This window comes from Platalea leucorodia (genome assembly GCF_965183815.1).
Source record: "Platalea leucorodia genome assembly, chromosome: 7".
Lineage (NCBI taxonomy): Eukaryota > Metazoa > Chordata > Aves > Pelecaniformes > Threskiornithidae > Platalea > Platalea leucorodia.
The window spans coordinates 14,436,973-14,456,439 of record NC_138829.1 but is presented as its reverse complement, the minus strand read 5'-3'; the positions used below and the strand labels follow the sequence as shown (position 1 = coordinate 14,456,439).

General features: G+C 36.4%; 1 protein-coding gene across 2 annotated transcripts in view; it reads left to right on the top strand.

The window, feature by feature from the left end:
* The window catches only part of EML1 (EMAP like 1), a 131,723-nt gene that overhangs the window by 93,311 nt on the left and 18,945 nt on the right, over nucleotides 1-19,467 (top strand). For both annotated transcript variants that reach the window (XM_082318007.1, XM_082318008.1), the window contains exons 5-11: nucleotides 1,835-1,863; nucleotides 6,572-6,701; nucleotides 10,716-10,865; nucleotides 12,893-12,962; nucleotides 14,861-14,971; nucleotides 17,326-17,421; nucleotides 17,959-18,093. In XM_082318007.1, coding sequence (XP_082174133.1) covers nucleotides 1,835-1,863; nucleotides 6,572-6,701; nucleotides 10,716-10,865; nucleotides 12,893-12,962; nucleotides 14,861-14,971; nucleotides 17,326-17,421; nucleotides 17,959-18,093 — 721 coding nt within the window. The remainder of the gene's footprint in view (nucleotides 1-1,834; nucleotides 1,864-6,571; nucleotides 6,702-10,715; nucleotides 10,866-12,892; nucleotides 12,963-14,860; nucleotides 14,972-17,325; nucleotides 17,422-17,958; nucleotides 18,094-19,467) is intronic.

Below are 19,467 nucleotides of genomic sequence, written 5' to 3'. Positions count from 1 at the left end.
CGAACTCCGTATGGCTACGAGCCAGGGGTAAGCCTTCCTAAGGGTTGGGTAAGTAGGAAGTGACTCAAGTTCACGAAAAAGTAAACGGGTCGTCAGAGCTATGAGCTGTGTGTGTGGTTAGGGTTTGTATAATTAGAAAGTACACATGATTTGCTTTATTACTGTCATGCATCAGCCTTTCACATTAGCTTGATTAGCTTGAATAAGTCACCATCGTCTGCTCAGATCTAGGGACTCTTTTGTCTCTAATATGGCAGCATTTCTGACTAGTGCTCCATCCCATAAAGTTTTTATTTTCTAAAAATATCTTCATTCATAAAAGAAAATGCTAATCTGAGTGTTAACAATGGCAACACATCATGCTATTTATATAGATGAGATTGGCTGTGTACGCCAGCTTGAAGCATGAGTTTTGATGCATGATTAATACCATGGCTGATATTATGAAAAGTTGCTAAATCAATGGGTAGGATCAGTAGAATTCTTTTTTTTGTTTTGTTTTTATCATTAATTATTCTTAATTAATGTATTATTAGTAGTATAACTGTCAAATCAAGGCAAAAGGTGAAGTACTGTAAAATTATTTGCTACAACTTCTATTGTAGAGAGAGAGAATCTTTTATGCTTAGAAAAAATTGTGTGCAAAAATCCCATCCAGTTTCATTTCTTTTTTTGTTTTTTTTTGTTTTTTTTTGTTTCTCTGTCTGCCCACTGCAGTCTAGGAATGGATGTGGAGATGGCATTACAGCTCTAGGGATACTTCATACTTCAGCATTTCTCCATCAAAATGATAGGATCCTTTTGGGATCACCCTAAGAAACATACAACAGTAATCTGATATTTTAAAGGTTTTACTGGATAGAAAGAAAATGGAACTGGGAGGAAAAATAACGGCATAATATAGCGTTGTGTCCCTTTCATGCTTCATCAGAAACAACACCGTCAAGGCTAATTATACAGGGGCAAGGACAAAGAAAACAAATGACTGGCATTTCTTGAAAAAGATTGCTTCTTTCTGGCCAGGGTAGTACTATCCAGAGAGCTCCTCAGCTTTTCTGCCTCTTCCTTCTCCACATGCTTCATGTATTTTCCCCTCAAGTTTTGCCAAATATTTTCTCAAGACAAAAAGACAAACCAATTTCAGGTTGTCTTCCAGGCAGCAGTGCAGTGAGAAAGAGAAGACATTTTAATCACGATGGATATGTGCTTTCTGGGTTTTATCAAGTACTGTCATTCACCAAGAAGCACTTGGGCAGTTCCATGTTTTGTGTAAATTCTTTGGAAAAGCAGGATTCAAACTTTGATTTGCTCCTTAAATCCAGAGAGAACAAAGCCATGAAGGAAGTGAGCACCCACACATGCACTGATACAGTAGCCCTCCCTGCTCCACACATGCAGGGAGATTTTGTAGTTAAGGATATATTCCTAGCTTTTTGTGATGGTTGTAAACTGTGTTGGAGTAACAGATCTCACTGACTGGAACCCAAAGCTGATGCAGCTACACATGACCGGTTTCGGTGTCCTCCTGTAACTGGACTAACTCTGCAAGGGAAGAGGATCTGGTAGCTGGGAGAGGAAAATCTGTAGTTTTGAGGATGTAAGGAGAATTGAACGTAAAAGTTTTAACACCTGCCATCGAGGGGCCACAATATGTGCTGTGTCTGCCTGGGGATATAGCTTGTAAATAATTGAAAAAGTATTTTTATTTATATGTACAAAAATATTTTATCTCTTTTATATTATATTTTAAATTTTATATTATATTGATACCTTTATATGTGCAGACCGTATGTGTGTGCTTTTTAAAATAGAAATTTCTTCTTTATTTTCACAGCAAACCCAAGGAACCAATGTTCAGTGCAGGTAGGAACTTTCAAATTTTTTAAGTAGGTAACAACTGTGATAACATAATAGATTTTTTTTTTTTTTCCTTCTTTTTTCTCCCCCCACCCCGTGGATGCCTAGGAACTGGTATTGGGAATCTAAACATGATACTTACAGGCTACTGATGACATTTTTTAAAAAGTTATCAGTTTGCTCTAGGTTTTTATTGGTCCAATAGGTTTATTTTACAGTTAGGATTCTTTGTAAGAAGGCGAAGAAGAAAAAAGGTGGTGTCTTCTTACCCCAGATATGTCTTCTCTTTCAAAGCAGTATTAAGGCTTTGTTAATTAAAGCATATGCCAAGTTTCAGCTATGATGCTGTCATGTTAATTTAGTCATAAAAGGGAGCCCTCAACTACTGTTACAGAATGCCACATCTGTCCCAATGCCTTGTAATAAAATTTGTCAAATTACAAATAAAAAAGGTGTTTTGTTACTACAGTTTTAGAAGTCTATCTTTAATTTGAAAATCACTTTACTTTTTTCCTACTTATGTATTATCTCTGCAAAAAGATTTTTGAAAGTGAAATAGTAGGTATAAGTGAAAGCAGAATCTGTCCTTGTCATTAAAGAGTTACAAACTTTTGAACAATCTCGATAAAAATACATAGTGGAATAGTATACATAACAGTTATTTTTGTTCTGATAAACCAAGGACAACTAAAATAAAAGCATTCTTTTAATGAAATAAGGAAGGGAAAAAACTTGTTGATTTATCAGATGTATCATATTCTTTTTGTGTAGAGTTCTGTGATAGTAATCAGACATTAAACTGAAAAAGTAGAAAATCTTTTGTTTACTGAGCTGATTGATCAGCATCCAATAAAGCTCTTAAGCCATACTTAGGGTTTAGTGTAACTGATTTTGCACTCAATAATATATAAAACTAAGTAAGCGCTTAAGTATTTTGTGGCTATGCAATCGCAGTTCATGCCCTTTTCATGAAAACTGTTGTTTTAGAAAAAGAAAACTTCTGATTTGCACAGAATGTACTTTTCTCGTGTAACATTTCTCCTTCCCTTGCACCACGTAAGCAAAGGTATTTGGAATAATTATTCTTCTGACACTTCCCCGTAGATAAAGATCAGTAACTAAACAGATGTGACACTACTTTTGCCCTTCTCACCTGGACAAAATTCCTACTGAAATTAATGATTTTTTTTTTTTTAAGTCAGTTATACTTGGTATTTTACTTACTTTAAGCATAGAGTTGCATAATGGAGCTTAAGCTAGGATGTTAATGATAGAAGAACTAAACAGAGCCCCTAGCTGGAGGAAGAGGGTTTCCACTGTAATTACCCAACGTATGGCATGGAGTGTGGCTCAGTGTTTTGTCAAGCACCAGGTTAGCCTCCAGCAGAATACAACTGGACAGCGGGTAGAGCAGGTATTTAGTGAGTTTATTGTATTCAAACACATCTTTATCTAGCCCTTCTGTCTCTGTCTCTGTAATCGCAAGGGAAGCGCCGTGTGACGCACTGCAAAGGTAGGCTTCACTTCCAAAACCTCATAGCTCTCGAAGCAAAATGGTACTGGTGGGATAAAAGCCCAGTGTATAAACAGCTATTTTCTAACTTGCGTGCATTTTGCAATGGTAAAACTTTCCTAGTTCTTTTGAATGAAATGAAAATATTACACTATCTATTATACAGTCTACTGAATTATAACCCTCAGGTGCACTTTAATAATAATAATGGGTTATAATTCAGATTCCTGTGGAATTTTTTAGAAGAATTTGAATTAGAAAAAAATATGTTGAGAGAGCTATATGGCAACACTTGGATGTTCACTGTGTTTGAAATGGTGTTCTGCACTTTTGCTGAAATTCATATAGAATTTGCCCCTTTGTTGGCTGTTTTGCTGTTAGCCTAACACGATTATAGAAGCCTTGGTTTTTCCCTTGCTTTTTCTTACTGAGTAGACGGTAGATTTTTCTGAATGTTGGATAAATAGACCTAGGCCTCCAACTAATTTCTCAGTGCTTTTTGCTCAGTGTCATAAAGCAGAGTTACATTTGGTAAACATACCATATTGTTTTCTAAAGCTTTAGCTAAACTGTAGTGTAAATATGCACATTTTCGATGCATGTTTATGTCTGTGATATAATCACAGATTTGTCTTGCTTTTTAGAGGTAGCTAAATCCTAACAGTTTTTCCACTAATCGGCGTCTTTCAGCTTTGCAACGAATCTAAAATTTCACAAAGCAAAGAATGTTTGTTCTCAAGGCAAAGTCGTTTAGAGTCTCTACCTCTGTGTATTCTTTGTACAATTTTATGCCTGCAATCGGTAGTGGTCTCCTTTGCAGATCCTACTGGCATCCACATGCCTTCTTATTTCAGTTCAGTAACTTAATTTTTACAGTTACTTTCAACAGCAATTTCAAATGTACAAAATTGCAGATGTAAAAGATACATTTGTCTAAAAGTTTCACCATTGGTCTGTCTTTGTAGTTTGATGATTGTCTGTCTTTACATCTGTATCTTCACGTTTAGAACTCTGCTGTCTTAAAAACTTAGCTATAAAAAATACGAGGAAAGGGATGTAAATTGGTTATGTAGATAACACGTTTGGATTACTAACAAAAATCAGTACAGATGGAATTAATATTACCAAAAGTTAGAAATAGATACACAGTATGGATTTCTGTGCCTGACCTAGTCATCCTTCAGTTCCGCTTTATAGTTGAGAGAGAGAGGGGGGCATTCTGAAGGAATAATTTATATACTTCTTATATTATATTTAGTATAATTTACTATACTTGCTTTTGGACATCTGCCTTAACATGTGATTGATTTGCCCAAAAGTACCTGTTTCTCCCCATTTACTCTAAAAAGGAGTTTTGAGTGACTAGGTCAAATACTTCCACTGTAGATGGCTAAATGCAAGTTTTATGAGGCCAGTAAGTTTCAGGTGAGAAGAGCAGTTCAGTGAATGAAACTTTCATTCATTCCCAGCCTTTGATATGCTCAGTCAGGGGTTGTCACTGCTGAAAATCTATTGACTTCCAGTGCACCAGTATCAGTAGTATTGGCATGTGCTTCAAGCTCATTAAATGTATGCTGCATGTGCATACAAATAGTGCTGTAATGCTCTGCTATTTAATGCTCTACCCTCTATAGTTTATTTTCCAATACAGAGCTATTGCAGTAGATTTTTAAAAACAATTCCAGTATTCTAGCATTTTAACAGGCATCTTAAGCTCCAACCATCTGTCACCATTATTTCCCCATTATTATTGCTTCTTTTTAGCATTCTGTTTTCTGTTGGTTTTGTTATATGTATGAATTCTGTAAATGAAGGGATTTTAGAGCCCTAGCTGTAAATTTACTGTGATAGATCAGGTAGATCTCTTTCCCAAATGAATTAGTCTAAAGGCAAAATACACATATATTTAGGTAATACAGCATAGCTATGATGTTTATTTGTTCAACCGATAATTTTTATTCATTTAGTCAGGATTTGTAGCGTATGCATATTTCCAATTAAAATAAAGCCTTAGTTTTCAAATTAAATAAATAATGGTATAGTTGTAATGATACTTAACAATTCATAGCATAATTTTAGAAGTCCTAAATTGTATAATTTTTTTTTCATTTACATGATTTTGTTACTTCTGCCCTTCCATTTCCTCTGTGCCCACGATTATTCTGTCTAGTAACTCTACAGATGTCACTGACTCCAAAACTGCTTGATTCGCATGAGAACAAGGCTGAACCCCTTGATCTGCCGATGGAGCAGCAAGAGCCAGCACGTTCTGAATCTGGACAAACTTCACCAGAAGTTCACAGGACACCCACTTTGGCCTTGCCAGTTCCCAAAAGTCCTAGTCAGACCTTCATGGCATTTGCCAGATCTCCTAGTTTTATAAGCCCCATGAAGTCCCCAAGTCAGTACTTCCAGATCTGTTATTAATCCCTGCTTCTCTCCCCCCAAAAATACTTCTTGCCAGTTCAACACATTACTTCTAGTATTTTCTTCTAGAAATGTTTACTTCTGTCAGCCAATTCAGTTTTTGTAGCTTCTCTCCTGTATGTCATTTTCCTTTCTTTTAATGTGTTGTCAATGTTGTCATTCCTTTTTCAATGTTTAGTAATTCTTAAAGCACATATCTTTTCTGCATGTACATCAGCACGATTCCTTTTACTAATTGTTTGTGTTCCTTATTTCGAATGTATCTCTAACACTGTATCGAGTGTAAAGCATATCTTTACACTGAGATGCAAAGAATGCGACTGAGTGTTGGAAAATACTTTAGATGCTGATGCTCCACTGTAAATATTGATTAAAAAATAAAATTAATTTTAAGTGGCATTTCTGCGTTAGTTGTAATCTTTGATGTTTCCCCTTCATTTTTAGTATTTTAAAAAAAGTAATATTGTAGCATTATTTTTCACAAAAAAAAGTTTTGATTTCAGTCCTTTCAGTTTTGTAGTTCTTCATGACATTGTTTAGTTCTAATTCTGCTGCTCAAAATATTTAGAGGAAAAAGGGACTTTGTTATGTTTTAAAAAAAATCTGCTTCAGGAAAAAAAAAAAACCCTGCTTAATTTCCGAGTTTGAGATTGCATGTCGTGCTGTAGTTGTAATGCACCAAACTGTTAAGTGGGAAGGGATGGAGGAGCACTAGAGTTCTCCACTGATGGTTTTTTTCTTTGTGTAATACTAAACATTTCTGACCTTTTGTAGAGGAAGGATACGTAAAAATGTTTCTTCGTGGACGTCCTGTTACCATGTACATGCCCAAAGACCAAGTGGAATCTTACAATTTGGAAGCAAAAGTAGATCTACCAGCCAAGAGGCTTAAATTGGAATGGGTGTATCCTTTCTGTGCCAGAGGAATACTGGAAATCAATTATTTCTTAATGATTTGTTTTAAATAATTTTTCAAGCTGAAGTATAGTAAAATTAAAATCTATATTAGTAGGGTTTGTTTCATTAATGAAGCGACATTCCATTCAAATAGGTGTTAATTTCTTGAAGCTGCTGTTCTGCACCTTGTGAAGTATAGGGCGGCAGCTTAAGAAAGATTTTGCTTAAATGTTGCCTGAAGGTTAAGTCTGAAGCATGCTAATTCGCTGAAGATTAAACTAGGCATATTGTAAGAACGTAGTGAGGGGTGATTATTAATTATAGTATGCATAAAGCAAGCTCAGGTTTTTTTGCTGATTCTCAGCAGTAATTTATTGTTTTAAACCGTGTTCTATTAAATGTGCACCGTTATCCTTTAGAGGATGCTATAATCAACTTCAGTACTTGAATAAGACCTGAATTGAATAGCACTTTGCAACTGATAGGTGCTTAGCGATAAAAATTCATAAGATATCATACATAAAATAATGTTTGAATTTAGATTTTTAAACTGTATTTAAGCACCGTAGATACCGAACAACCAGAATTTTCCACTGGCTTCTATGAGTGGACATAGTTACAGAATTCTAACTTGAAAGAAATCAGTGTTTCATTACATACTGAAATTTTTGCGTTTCACTTTTAAATATAGTGAGAAAATATGTCCTTCATTGAAAAAAGAAATGACATTTCATTTTTGTAACATCTTAGTATATGTAGTAGATGATTCAAGATAAAATATAAACACAACAAGATCTGAGTGTATTTGTAATATCCACTATCTTTAGAGAAATGAAGTCTTCGTAAGGTTTTCTGTTTTAAGGAAAAGACTCTTTTTTGGTCCCAAACAGTGTAACTAGGAAGTTGCTTTGTTTTCATAAAAAAAAAAAAGACAGGCTGCAAATAGTCTTTTTCGAAGTTGTATATATAGAACTGCATGTGGTTTCAGAATGCACACAGTTTCCAGAAGTCCCATTGTATTCAGCAGAGATTAAGGACAGATTTAGTAACCATTCTTATTATTCCTATTGCAGCTGAGCCTGTAGGTTCTACCCCACTCTGCTGGAACTGCATAGATAATGCATACAGAAATAACTGCAGATGAATTAAAAAACAAAAAAATCCATAAAATTAATAAAATGGCTGAGATTAGAGTGATAAATACTGCTTGCAGCATTTTACCATGTAATTGTACAAGCTCTCGCCATATATCACAACAGAATTGAAAGATATCTTTTTACACTTGTAAGGTGCCCCTTGCTTAAGGATGATACGGGAGAAAGTGTTAGAATGCTTGCTGAAACAACAAAAAAACCCAACAACAAAACAAACCAGATTGTCATTAGCAGTATGTAGATGGAAGCTGAAGTTAATATTTCAGACTATTATACGAAATTATAATTAGAGTAGGTCATGATTTCAGTCTCATTAGTTTCTCACTTAAGCTTACTTAAATGGCTGAATATTTGCCAGATGGAGTATTATTTTTAGTTTGAATATTCATATGTCCTTCCAGGTGTGTGTCTGTATACCCAGCAGCATCCTATATATAAAGGTTGTCTATGAATACAAAAGGCATAAATTAATAAAATGGTCTAACTAACCCTAAGTAGTCACTGAGGAGGATGCATATTTTTCAAGAAAAACTGTGCTAACTTTTTCAGATTTTTTATTTCTTTGCGGTTAAGCCCAATCATGATATCCATACTTAAAAGTTACACCAATGACTAGGTATATAAAATACTTCTTTAAAAAAAAACAGAGAGAGAGAGAGAGAAGATAATGCCCAAATTACGAACTATAATGATGAGAAGAAAAGCTGGGGGCAGGAGCATAAAATAATTTACGGAGAAAGACAAAAGACAGCAGGAAAACAACTGATATTGCAGGCATTCATTCCAGTTAAGCTGGAGAAGCTGAGCTGTTTGCTTGGAGGGTAACAGAACTGGAGTAGGAGAAAATATCTTTGTAGTGGACAAATCAGCCTGGCTGTGGGATTACAGCCAGAAACGCTTTACAATGTAAGAATGGGGATAGAGAGACAAGATATTGGAGTTGAGATGGACAAGTGGAAAGGGCAGAGCAGACTATGATGAGACACAGAAGGAAGAAAATCTAATGTGTGTAGATTTCAGGGCATACCTGGACACTAAAGGAGTTTTACAATCATGTTAGCAGGTATCTGGGTAAGCCGAAAAAGGTTCAGACCACATCGGATATATTCAGACATGAAGAAACAGAAATGCTGAGTGATGAAGTGTGAGGGAGGGCTGGAGCAAAGGTGGTAAAATCCGAGCGAGAAATCAGCACTGGGGACATCAGGGCGGGAGTGGTGGTCTGCACGGATCCGTTTGAGACCAGCTCACTTGGCAAGCAGGAGGTTTGAAACAAAAGCTGCAGGCCAAATGAAAAGAAAAGGTCGAGATACCATTCCCTGAAGTGCCAACTCACCAAGTCCAAGTTGAAGCCACCGAATCCGAGTATGGGAAACAGTGAGGAGAAGGAGAGATCAACCCCAGGAGTTTACATCTGAGAAAAAAGGCTGATAGAAAGAAACTGAGTGTTTGACAACAGCGATCATGTGAAGGGTTGAATGCAGCATTGTTCCTCACAGGAAGAATCATAAAGAAAGGAGATTTTCCCTAAAGAATGTAATCCTTCCCATTTAATAGCTATTTTTATGTACAGACGTTTGTTCTGTAAGAATGTCTCTCTAATGTTGGTAATGGTATCTGGCCTTATAGAGAAAAATAAAGCATTGTCCTGCAATCTAGAGTAGTAACTCTAACCTTTACAGACACATTCAAAATTGATAGTAATGCTTTGTAATTTGAAGATATCGGTTGTTTACGTGTCTTCAAATTTGAATATCTCAAACTGGAAGGAACCGTGGCTGCAATATTTCAGTTTGAGAGTCCAAAAGCTGTATTTTTGAATGCACGTTTTGATGGTTGGGTATGCAGCACTACTTCTATTGCATTTATTAGAAAAAATGAGCAAGCTGTTATTTAAATTCCTGTTTTAGAAGTAAGATAACTATCGTACGTACTTCTTGGATAATGGTAACATGAGTATTTTAGTTTGACCCTAGAAAATAGTGCACAAGTATCTTTTAAATATCATATAATTGGGGTTTACAGTACCTCTTCATGTATTTATTACAGCCAGTTTCTCCATATTGCCTGAATTAGAATGCACTTCTGTTTTGCCAAGATTCTGGTAATGCTGTTTCTTTCTGTTCCCATAAAAAAGGAAAGCCAAAATAGTTGTAGTCCCTAATGACTCTTCAGAAGAATAAAACTACATAATTTGGCTGAATTAACATTTGGTCTAAATGAGATTATTTCTGGGTTAATTCCAGTTATTTCGTTGGATTAATTTTAGATTAGTGTTGATATGACTAGCATCAGAATCTGGGCCGCTGCCTTTTAAATACTACAAAAATAAATTGGAACGGATGATGTAACCCTTTTACGGTTTCATATCCATCTGGCTGGTAATGCCCAGAATAATGAAATCAATCAGCCTGCACACAGGATAATGCAATCAGTCCTAATGTAATGCAGGGAGACGTCCTGAATGACTTATTAGCGTTTCCATCAAGTCTAATTTTTTATTTTAATTAGTCAACCAGTGTAAATAGTAAATACACTTGGGACAAAATTAATACTGCCTTAGTCTGGCATTTAGCAAATTCCAGAGGATACTAAAGGGATAGTATGTCTACAAATTCCTGTATTCTTTACCATGTATTTTCTGTAGAATGTGTAGGTTTTCAGTACCTCAAAGTCTGTGAAATGCTTTAGCTCTCTCTACTGTAGTAAGGGAGGGAGTTCTGAAGGCTGTCAAGTGATAAAGTCGTGCTCAAGCCAAGAGATGCCAACTTCAGGAAATACAGGGACAGAAAATCCATTTTGTTTTTCTTTATTTTTAACGTTCTTCATTGGTAGATAATGTTATTGCAGCTTGACCAACATGCTAGCTATGGATATAGGGGTCGGGACTGTCGCAGTAATCTGTATCTTCTTCCAACGGGCGAAACCGTATATTTCATCGCATCTGTAGTTGTGTTATTCAATGTTGAAGAGCAACTTCAGAGACATTACACTGGTCATAATGATGATGTGAAGTGGTAAGTCACCTAATAACCCTTTTTTTTTTTTTTTTTTTCATAAAACAGTACTTGGGAGGTAATGTTTTGTTCTTTTAATATAGTTTTGAAAATTCAAGTGGTTTAACCTCTAAGTCTTGCACAGGTTGGGTCCTTATGCCTGACAGTGCCTTTGCACAAATAAAGGTTTGACTGTAGTTGTGGTAAGAAGGTCAGATGTCTGTTACAGCTCTGTCTAGTCAGCACACGAAGCAGCTGCTGTCAGGGCCTGATGGCACAGACCCGAGAATATCCAAATATGTCCCCAGCAGAGCCTGAGTTTGCTTGGGAAGCCTGCTTTGAAGTCTGCTGCTGTTATGTGCTGTGCTACCTGGTTTGGGTGTGTCTATATGCAATTGCTGTGTTGATGTTCTCCAAGTTACTGCTTGTTTCTCCGTCTAAGTTGCTAACAATTCCGCCTTGTATTTACTTGAGAAAATTTATTTTCCATAACTAATATACTTTTTACATTGAGAATACAGAAAAGTAGAAATCTGCCTTAATCTATAGATCTACTCATTTTCATTACTTCATTTTTAGGATGATTTAGCACTAACTTCTTCTTTAGACTCTTCTTCCCCTTTTTAAGTAGGATTGAATTATTCATCTTCACCTGGGTCTGGGTCTCAGATACAGGTCCTTTAGGCTCAATCTAACCAACAAAATAGTTTTAATCTTGTCTGCGGCCTTCCTGGTAGTCTTCAGTGATGTCTACATCATGGTAGATATTCTGTAAACTAGTCCTGAGCAGCCTGGTTTGGCTGCTGCCGTGCAGGCATGCCAGCGTGGGCTTCAAAGCGATTTAGCTGTGTTCAAGCTTAGAGGATACTAGGTATCAGGAAATAACAGTATCGTTAAATTGAAATCTAAATAAACATATGGTTTATCTTGACGGTATCTGTCTGCTTGCTGAGTGTAGCTGAAAAAGAGCACCCGGATTATCTGATGGGCCCTAATGTGTGAAATGAGGTTGACATCCCTTCTTTAGATTAAGCATTATGAAACACCTGTTGTCCCTGAAAGCCAAAAATAGACCTGATAGCCAAAGCTGGTTGCATGGTCAGCATGTTTCATAAAATTGAATTATTTGTATAAGCTAGTTGTTTTACAAGGAGATTTTTAACTTGGACCTGTTCCATCTCATTTCTTTCTTTCAAATTTTCTGACTCTCTAGATATTTCAAAGCTTTCAGGTTTATTGGAAAGAGGATACCTTTCTGCATTATAAAGCTGAATGAATTATTGCCACAGTTTATTTTGCAGAGCACTTGGCCTCTGGAACTGTATGCAAAGCAGATTCAGTGAAAAAAGAATTGAGAGGATTTATGGCAAAAAAAGACTGTACTTCAGGCTTTAATATAAATTTTAGGTTGTTTTTTCTCAGAGACGCTAGTTAACATTGATCACAGTTTTTAAAATCTCAGTTTTAATTTTAGAATCAAAATTCCTAATTTCTGTATCCTGTTCTTACTTACTAAAGGACTTTTTTTACCTTTTGAGAGGTATTAGAGAGAAGTTGGTATCTCCCTATAAAAGTCACTGAATATCTGGTCAGTGCAGTCTGAAGAGCAGTGTCTGAGTGGATACACCTCTTTGCTCTGGAGGATTGTCACTAGACAGCACTGGCTGTACTAACCAGATCTCTGCAACCTCTGATTAGAGATAACTGAAGCTAGATAACTAGCTCTAATTGTAAACTCCTTATGCACTGCAATCATTTAAATCTAGGTGAGATGAATGAGTGAGACTGGGGCTTGTTTGATATGTGCTTTGAATTATTACGATTTAAGCAAATTACTGCCTTGTTCATAAGGAAAGAGGAGTTTTTTTAAATGAAAGAGCATAAAAATTGTTTTGTCAGTTTTGTTTTTATATTTTTAAAATGTTTACATCTATGCTATGTGCCTTATATGACTAAAATAGGGCTATTTATTACAAGCTCATGTAAAAGTTTGATGAAATAGATAATAAATGGCTTTACGTTTGACCTCTCTTTCTTTTCTTTTTTAGCCTGGCTGTCCATCCTGATAGGATCACTATAGCAACAGGTCAAGTTGCAGGGACATCCAAGGATGGAAAAGTGAGTGACCCCTTTGCTGACATATAGTTGCTTATATTTCATAAGACTATGTTATTAAGAGGATACATGCTATATTCTTTTCATGAGCAAGCAAAACTTAATTTGAAAGTGCCTATTGCACACTATCAAAGTTACCCAGTTCCATTATCCAGATAGGTCAGTGGTTTCTGGTTCCATTACTTACATAGACTGAAGGTAAATTTGGAGCTGGTCTCCAAAAGAGACATGGAAGGATGAGGCTACAAAGGAGACCTGAGAGGGCAGATGGATGTGGGGAAAATGAGGAGAAGCAGCAGAGATTAAATTGTACACCATACAATTTCATTTCTGACCACAGCTACCAAAACCAAAGTACAAATAAGAATGGCTTTGGGTTGTTTGCTGAAAAAAATAAATTCTTACTCTTAGAATCATAGAATCATTAAGTTTGGAAAAGATCTCTGAGATCATCGAGTCCAACCATTGCCATCATCTAGGCAAGAATATTTTTCTCTCTATTATTACCTGTATTATTGTAAAGCTTAGCTGCAGGCTAGGAATTTATTTGAACAGAGTAAGATGAACATTGCTGCAAAGAGCTAAGACAAATGAGAAAGAATGGGTACAAGCAGAGGCAGGAGAAGCCTGAGGAAAAAGTTACTCAGCAGAGTATGCAGCTGATGTCACAGCCAGACTATTGCAAAATTTTTGATAGATGTCAAAGAAGAATTTTAGGCTACAAATGGATTATCAATATGCTAACTACTTTAAGTAAATGAGGAAAACAAAATCCCAGTTATGCAATATAAGGTTTATGTAAAGATAACTTAGTTGAGTAACATAAACTATTAATTTTTGTTGTGTGTTGAAAAAACCTCTGGTATTTATTTTTTTAACTTCATAAATACACCTTACCATTGTATTTGTGAAATAAAATCAAAAGGTTTGATGTCTGTGCTTGAGGGGAATGTGGTATATAGGTAAGCTTATATAAAAGCCATTTACATAACTGAGATACTGCGGTGGCCTTGATTTATTTATTTTTAAGGGCAATTTCACTACTTATTAGCAAGAAAGACTGATGGCTGTTGTTTTGGGTTTGGTTTTTTTTCTGATATTGTAATAGAACATATTCACTTCATGTGAAAGGGCAGGGGAAAAAAGGAAGTAAAACATGGCCTTTGTTGTTTTCCTGCAAAGGTTGAAGATACTGTGTTAAACTCCTAACTACTTATTTTAAAATAAAACTTATCAGCAAGTACTTCCTGGGGTTGCCCTCTAGTGGATTTGAGAAGCGTTTCTGTCTCCACGAGGTTCAGCCTGCGTGGGGCTCTCTGTGTGCTGCAGAAGTCGGAGAGAGAGGGGAGGGAGGGGGAGCCACCTGGTTTTCATAGGGGATTCATCTTGGGCCATTATGTGTGCCTTGAATTTTAGGTACAAAGAGAAAGTTGGTTCTGATTACAGTTGTACGATTCTTTTCTACGGCCATTTTTATGACACTGAAATTAATTACATTTTAGAAATTCTTAATCTTTTTTTTGCACCTGCTGTTTGATGTTGACCAGGATTATCTCAGTTGCTACAGTTTAAACTGATGACCTTGGATCTACCAGTAGGTCCCATGTTGCAAGGTCATCACCAGTTTTCACTTACTGAAGGATCTCTCAGTGCTCGTTATCTTCAGTGAACTAAAAAGATCAGTGACATGCTGCCCGCCCTGGATGGTCTGTCCCAGACACTGGCTCTAGGTGCAGTAATCAGCAATCATTTGTAGCATATCTGTGCTTACGTGGGTGACTCTAGAGAAGTTCTGATAATTTTCATACCTTAAATTGTGTTGAAGTGTTTTTGGGATGCATTCTCATTTTTTTAAATCCTGATGGATTTTTGCCACCATTGTTTCTGTGTCTATTTTATAGCAATTGCCGCCACACGTGCGTGTCTGGGATTCTGTAACTCTGAATACACTGCATGTCATCGGAATGGGGTTTTTTGACCGAGCTGTCACTTGCATTGCTTTTTCTAAATCTGTAAGTAAAGTAAATAAATAATCGTATTAAGAATGTTTGCTGAACAAGTCTTTGAAGTCTTTCAAACTCAGCTTCCTTGACCAAAACAAACTTCCAAGCTACCTTTTCTCTCAGCTTCCCCTTTAGAGGAGGAAAGCTTGCAACCCACTTGTTTCCAACAGTGTATATTAGCAATATCTCAGCAATCTCAGAGATCTACCTTATGCATACCATAAAATGCAATTAATTTCTTCAAGGACAAGTAGTTGCAGAAATACTTGTGTTCTTGAAATTTCAGTATCCTTACTTCTTCTCTTTAATCATCCCATTGCGTTTCTCCCTACATAAGAAAGTTATTCTCTCTGCATCTTTTAACTCCCTACACTGTGCCTAAGAGTGACTGATGAAAGACCTTTACAATGGCCTGTACCACTGATTTTGGATTTAAAAAATGGAACCTCCCATAGGAGAAGCAAAATCTTTTGCTTGAAAGTAGCAAAGACATATGCATAAAGGATTGTAAAGAATTAAAATCCTGTTGTTAGCCTCTTGGCACCATCCTTTGAACTCTAGTCTCTCAGGGAGGTAAAAAAAGATGACACAGGCAGCATTCAAGTCCCATATAAAAACATGAGTCTGTAACCTGACACGCACAAGTCTAGAAACCCTCCGTGTAGAACAGAATCTGTAAGCATTTTTAAAAAGGAGAGGACTACGTGGTGTATTCCATAGGTGAAATGTACTTCAGTGAAATTTTCCACAAACACTTGAAATCTGTTGATGACAGTATTTTATAGAAAGTAGAAAAGAGAGGAGGGAATTGGGAGAGCTGGTTAAGAATACAAAGGCGAAAGCTAACAGTTCAGTCAGCTTTGAAGGATAAATAAAATGGAATAGCAAGCAAATACCCTGTAAATATCCCCTTGGAGGAAGAAATAGGTACTTAATAACCAAGGATTGCTATTGGCACGTGCCAGGAGAAAGCAAGTGTTTAATATGTTTGCTTTATGCTGTGATTTCACAGTCATAGCTTGGCCTGTTTTGAGCATCACTTCCCATCCCGTAGCAGTACAGCTTATCTCATTTTAGACATCCTTCTCTTCAGGCTACGCAGTCCTGTCTCTGTCCCGCCTCTTAAGTTGCCTTGGCACAGTTATTTCTGTAGCTGTGTCTGAGATGTGTATTAGGGGCCTGATTCATCAGGAAAACAACTGAGCAACCTCATATATAAAGAAAATGAAGCAGAGCTTGCTTGGGTCTTCTTTCCCCCCTCAGATTTGATCTGTTCCCCAAACAGGTTCACTGTGATAGCCCAAACTTTTGCAGTGGCTCAGCTCAAAAGGCAGCAACCAGGCGTCTGTGCTATGGGTGGTAGAGGAAGGACTGTTTGTGTCAGCGTGGCTGCCAAAGGATTGCTTGTGTAACCACAGGCTCAGTCTGTTCCAGCAAGCTCATCTGCAGTCAAAGCTAACATAGTTGATGCCAGGAGCAACAGGATACAAAAATCATATTTGAGTGGGTTGGAAAGCAATTAGACATTACGTGATGGTTTATTCCACTGTAGACACGCAGCTAGGAATGAACACCAAAGATTGGAATAAATGGTCCAAAACCTACCTTCCAGATAGCTACTGTTTGGAAAAAGATCTGATGATTGTACAGCAGTGACCATCAGTAGTGAGACAGATGTCGGTCTGCTCCCCTCCGCTCACGCAGAGTCTCAGCTGGAGTTCCTCATCCAGTCTTTGGGTTCACACATCAGAAAAATGGATACCAACTGGAGAAGGTCTGGGAAATATGATGCATGAAGAAAGACTAAAAGAATTAGGGTCATTAAGATTAGAAAGACTGATACAAGACATAACTATAGAAAGGATACCTGTCAGGAATAAGTTGTTTTCTAATTTCTTACGATGTTCCCTGATTTTCATCTGTTGTTCCTATATGAAGAATAAAATTATTCCCTGTGTCCGTAGCAGATCTGACAAGAAGTAACTGGTTTAAATTGCAATGAAAGAAACTTAGTATAATTATCAGGAAAAGGTTTCTTAATAGTATGGATAATGATGTGTGGTTTGCCTTGGGAATTTCCATCACTGAATGTTTAAACAGAGATGCCTACCTCATTCCTGACAAAGTCTGTTTGTCTACAGTTTGCAAGAGTTCCTCTTCTGGATGCCTTTTTGGCCCTATTTTTCAATGATCCTATGAATTGCTATATTTCATGGAGATCTATGGGATAACAAAAAATAACAGTTAAAGTGTAAATATTTCACTTTCATCTACACAGAAGTATTTAATTATTTTGAATGTGTATTTATATGTTTCTAATGTTGGTTGGGGGATGCATTAATATTTTCCGTGTTTTGCCTCAGAATGGTGGAAGTAGCCTGTGCTCCGTGGATGACTCAAACGACCATGTGCTTTCTGTGTGGGACTGGCAGAAAGAAGAAAAGCTGGCAGATGTCAAGGTGTTGCAATAAGATATTTTGTACTACTTGCTTGTATGTAGATTTGGATTTCTTGTCATAAAGTGTCTTTCTTTCTATGTTGAACTTCTTGTGCTTTTTTAATACTTTCCCTTTATAAAAGGCAAAGAACACGAAGAAAGGGAATATTTTCTCTTACTGTTGAGATTATCCCAATAGTTGTGGGTTTTTTTTTTTTTCAATTTTGCTGTTGTAGTCATTCTAGAATTGATTAGAAAAGTCTAGGCAGCAATGATAGGAGCATATGCAGAAAAGAAATGTCTTAAACTAATCTTTTGTGTAGAATTTCTCATTATCTGACATAGTTTTGAAGGATAACTTTTGATACTAACTTACATAAAATCTTTTGGCTTCAAAGTGTTCTACCAAAGTATTCTAGTCTATACTAATAAATTAATAGCTCAGAATTTTTCTTAAATCAGAAGTTGATCAGTTAATCTAACTAGAGAACCATTTCATATTGTTTTGTTTTCTTTGAATTTTAAATTTTGATACAATGTTTTTCTTTTTCCTTCCAAGTGCTCTAATGAGGCTGTATTTGCTGCAGATTTTCACCCTACTGATACAAATATAATAGTTACTTGTGGAAAATCACACCTTTATTTTTGGACACTAGAAGGGAATTCTCTTATTAAAAAGCAAGGATTATTTGAGGTAAAATAAAATTTTTCCTTAATTTTGTGTTTATAATAATGGTATTGTCATACAGAAGTAAGGGTTAATAAGGGTTGAGTAAATCAAAACAATTGATCATTATTAAACTTGAAATTTTACAGAAATTCAGGTAGCATTCATGGTATAGCACTGAGAGCTTTTCCATGGGTTGTCACCATGATGAAGTTTTGAGATGCAATTACCATTCTGTTCCTTGCATTCCTTTTCCTATATTGTTTATACTGTCCCTCCCATCAAAATAAAGTTACCTTAAAGCTGTCTATGCTTACCTCAGGCTAAAGAAATAGTGTGTGTGTTATATGATGGGGTTTTTCTATTTTGTCAGAGGAAAGACTTACAAAACACCATAAATTACGTGAATATGAATATTCTTCCCTTTTCCTGTGTTCTGCTCGGATACATACACATATGTAATTCAAATACAGCTTGAACTGGCCACTGTTTGGTAAATATAATTTTCATTTCAAGGTCATGATTTGGTTTTGTTCTTAAATATAGACTAAGCTCTACAGCAGTTGTACGCACAAATGAGGGATGTTGGCAGTGACTGCAGATAACTCCACCAGGGCCTAGTTAACTGCTTGTGGAGTCGTGGCTCACAAGTATAGTCAAAACAACTGTTTTGCAATGTCAGTTTATATACTTTGTGTGAAATAAGGAGAAGATGCTGAGATAATGCATTTAAATTTTGGTTGTTTTTGGTTTGTTTTTTTTTTTTCATTCATTTTTAACTTCTAAGCTACTTGGGCAGATTTCTGCCTCTGTTATTCTCTATGGTTGTTGCAGATGGAAAAGTGTGGTGGCACCAGCTGAGAACATTCTTAGTTTGAGGGAGAAAGAGGCCGTACACACTGGTAGTCAACCAACATTGTAAATAATGTCGTTGGAACCTACTAGCTAGTGAATTTTTTTGTCCCCTTATCACTGTTTTGTTGCTGTCAGTATTTTAAATGCAGGGTCTCAAAGCAATGTTTCCGTTACTGAACCTTAGGATTCTTTCAAGAGATGATTTCTTAATTCTTAACACTACAGCGAAACTCTCCAGTAATACTTTTCCCCTAGGACTTTGGAGTTAAAAATTGCAGTAATAAAGCTTGTTTGCATCTTCAGCCATTTCTAAATACTTAAAGCCTTTGGGATTATGTGTGAGTTGGGGAATTTGGTTTATCTCAGAGCATTCCTGGTCTTGTGTTAAAAGCTGGCAGGCCTTCTCACTCACTCTATCTACAACTTGTAATTAAAGGGTGCAGGATTGGGCCACCAACCTCAGCTGATGTGTCTTTTGCCCTTGCACAGATTAACTGTTTAGACTGTAGGAATGTGTTTAACTCCTGTGTAGATATGTATGTAATA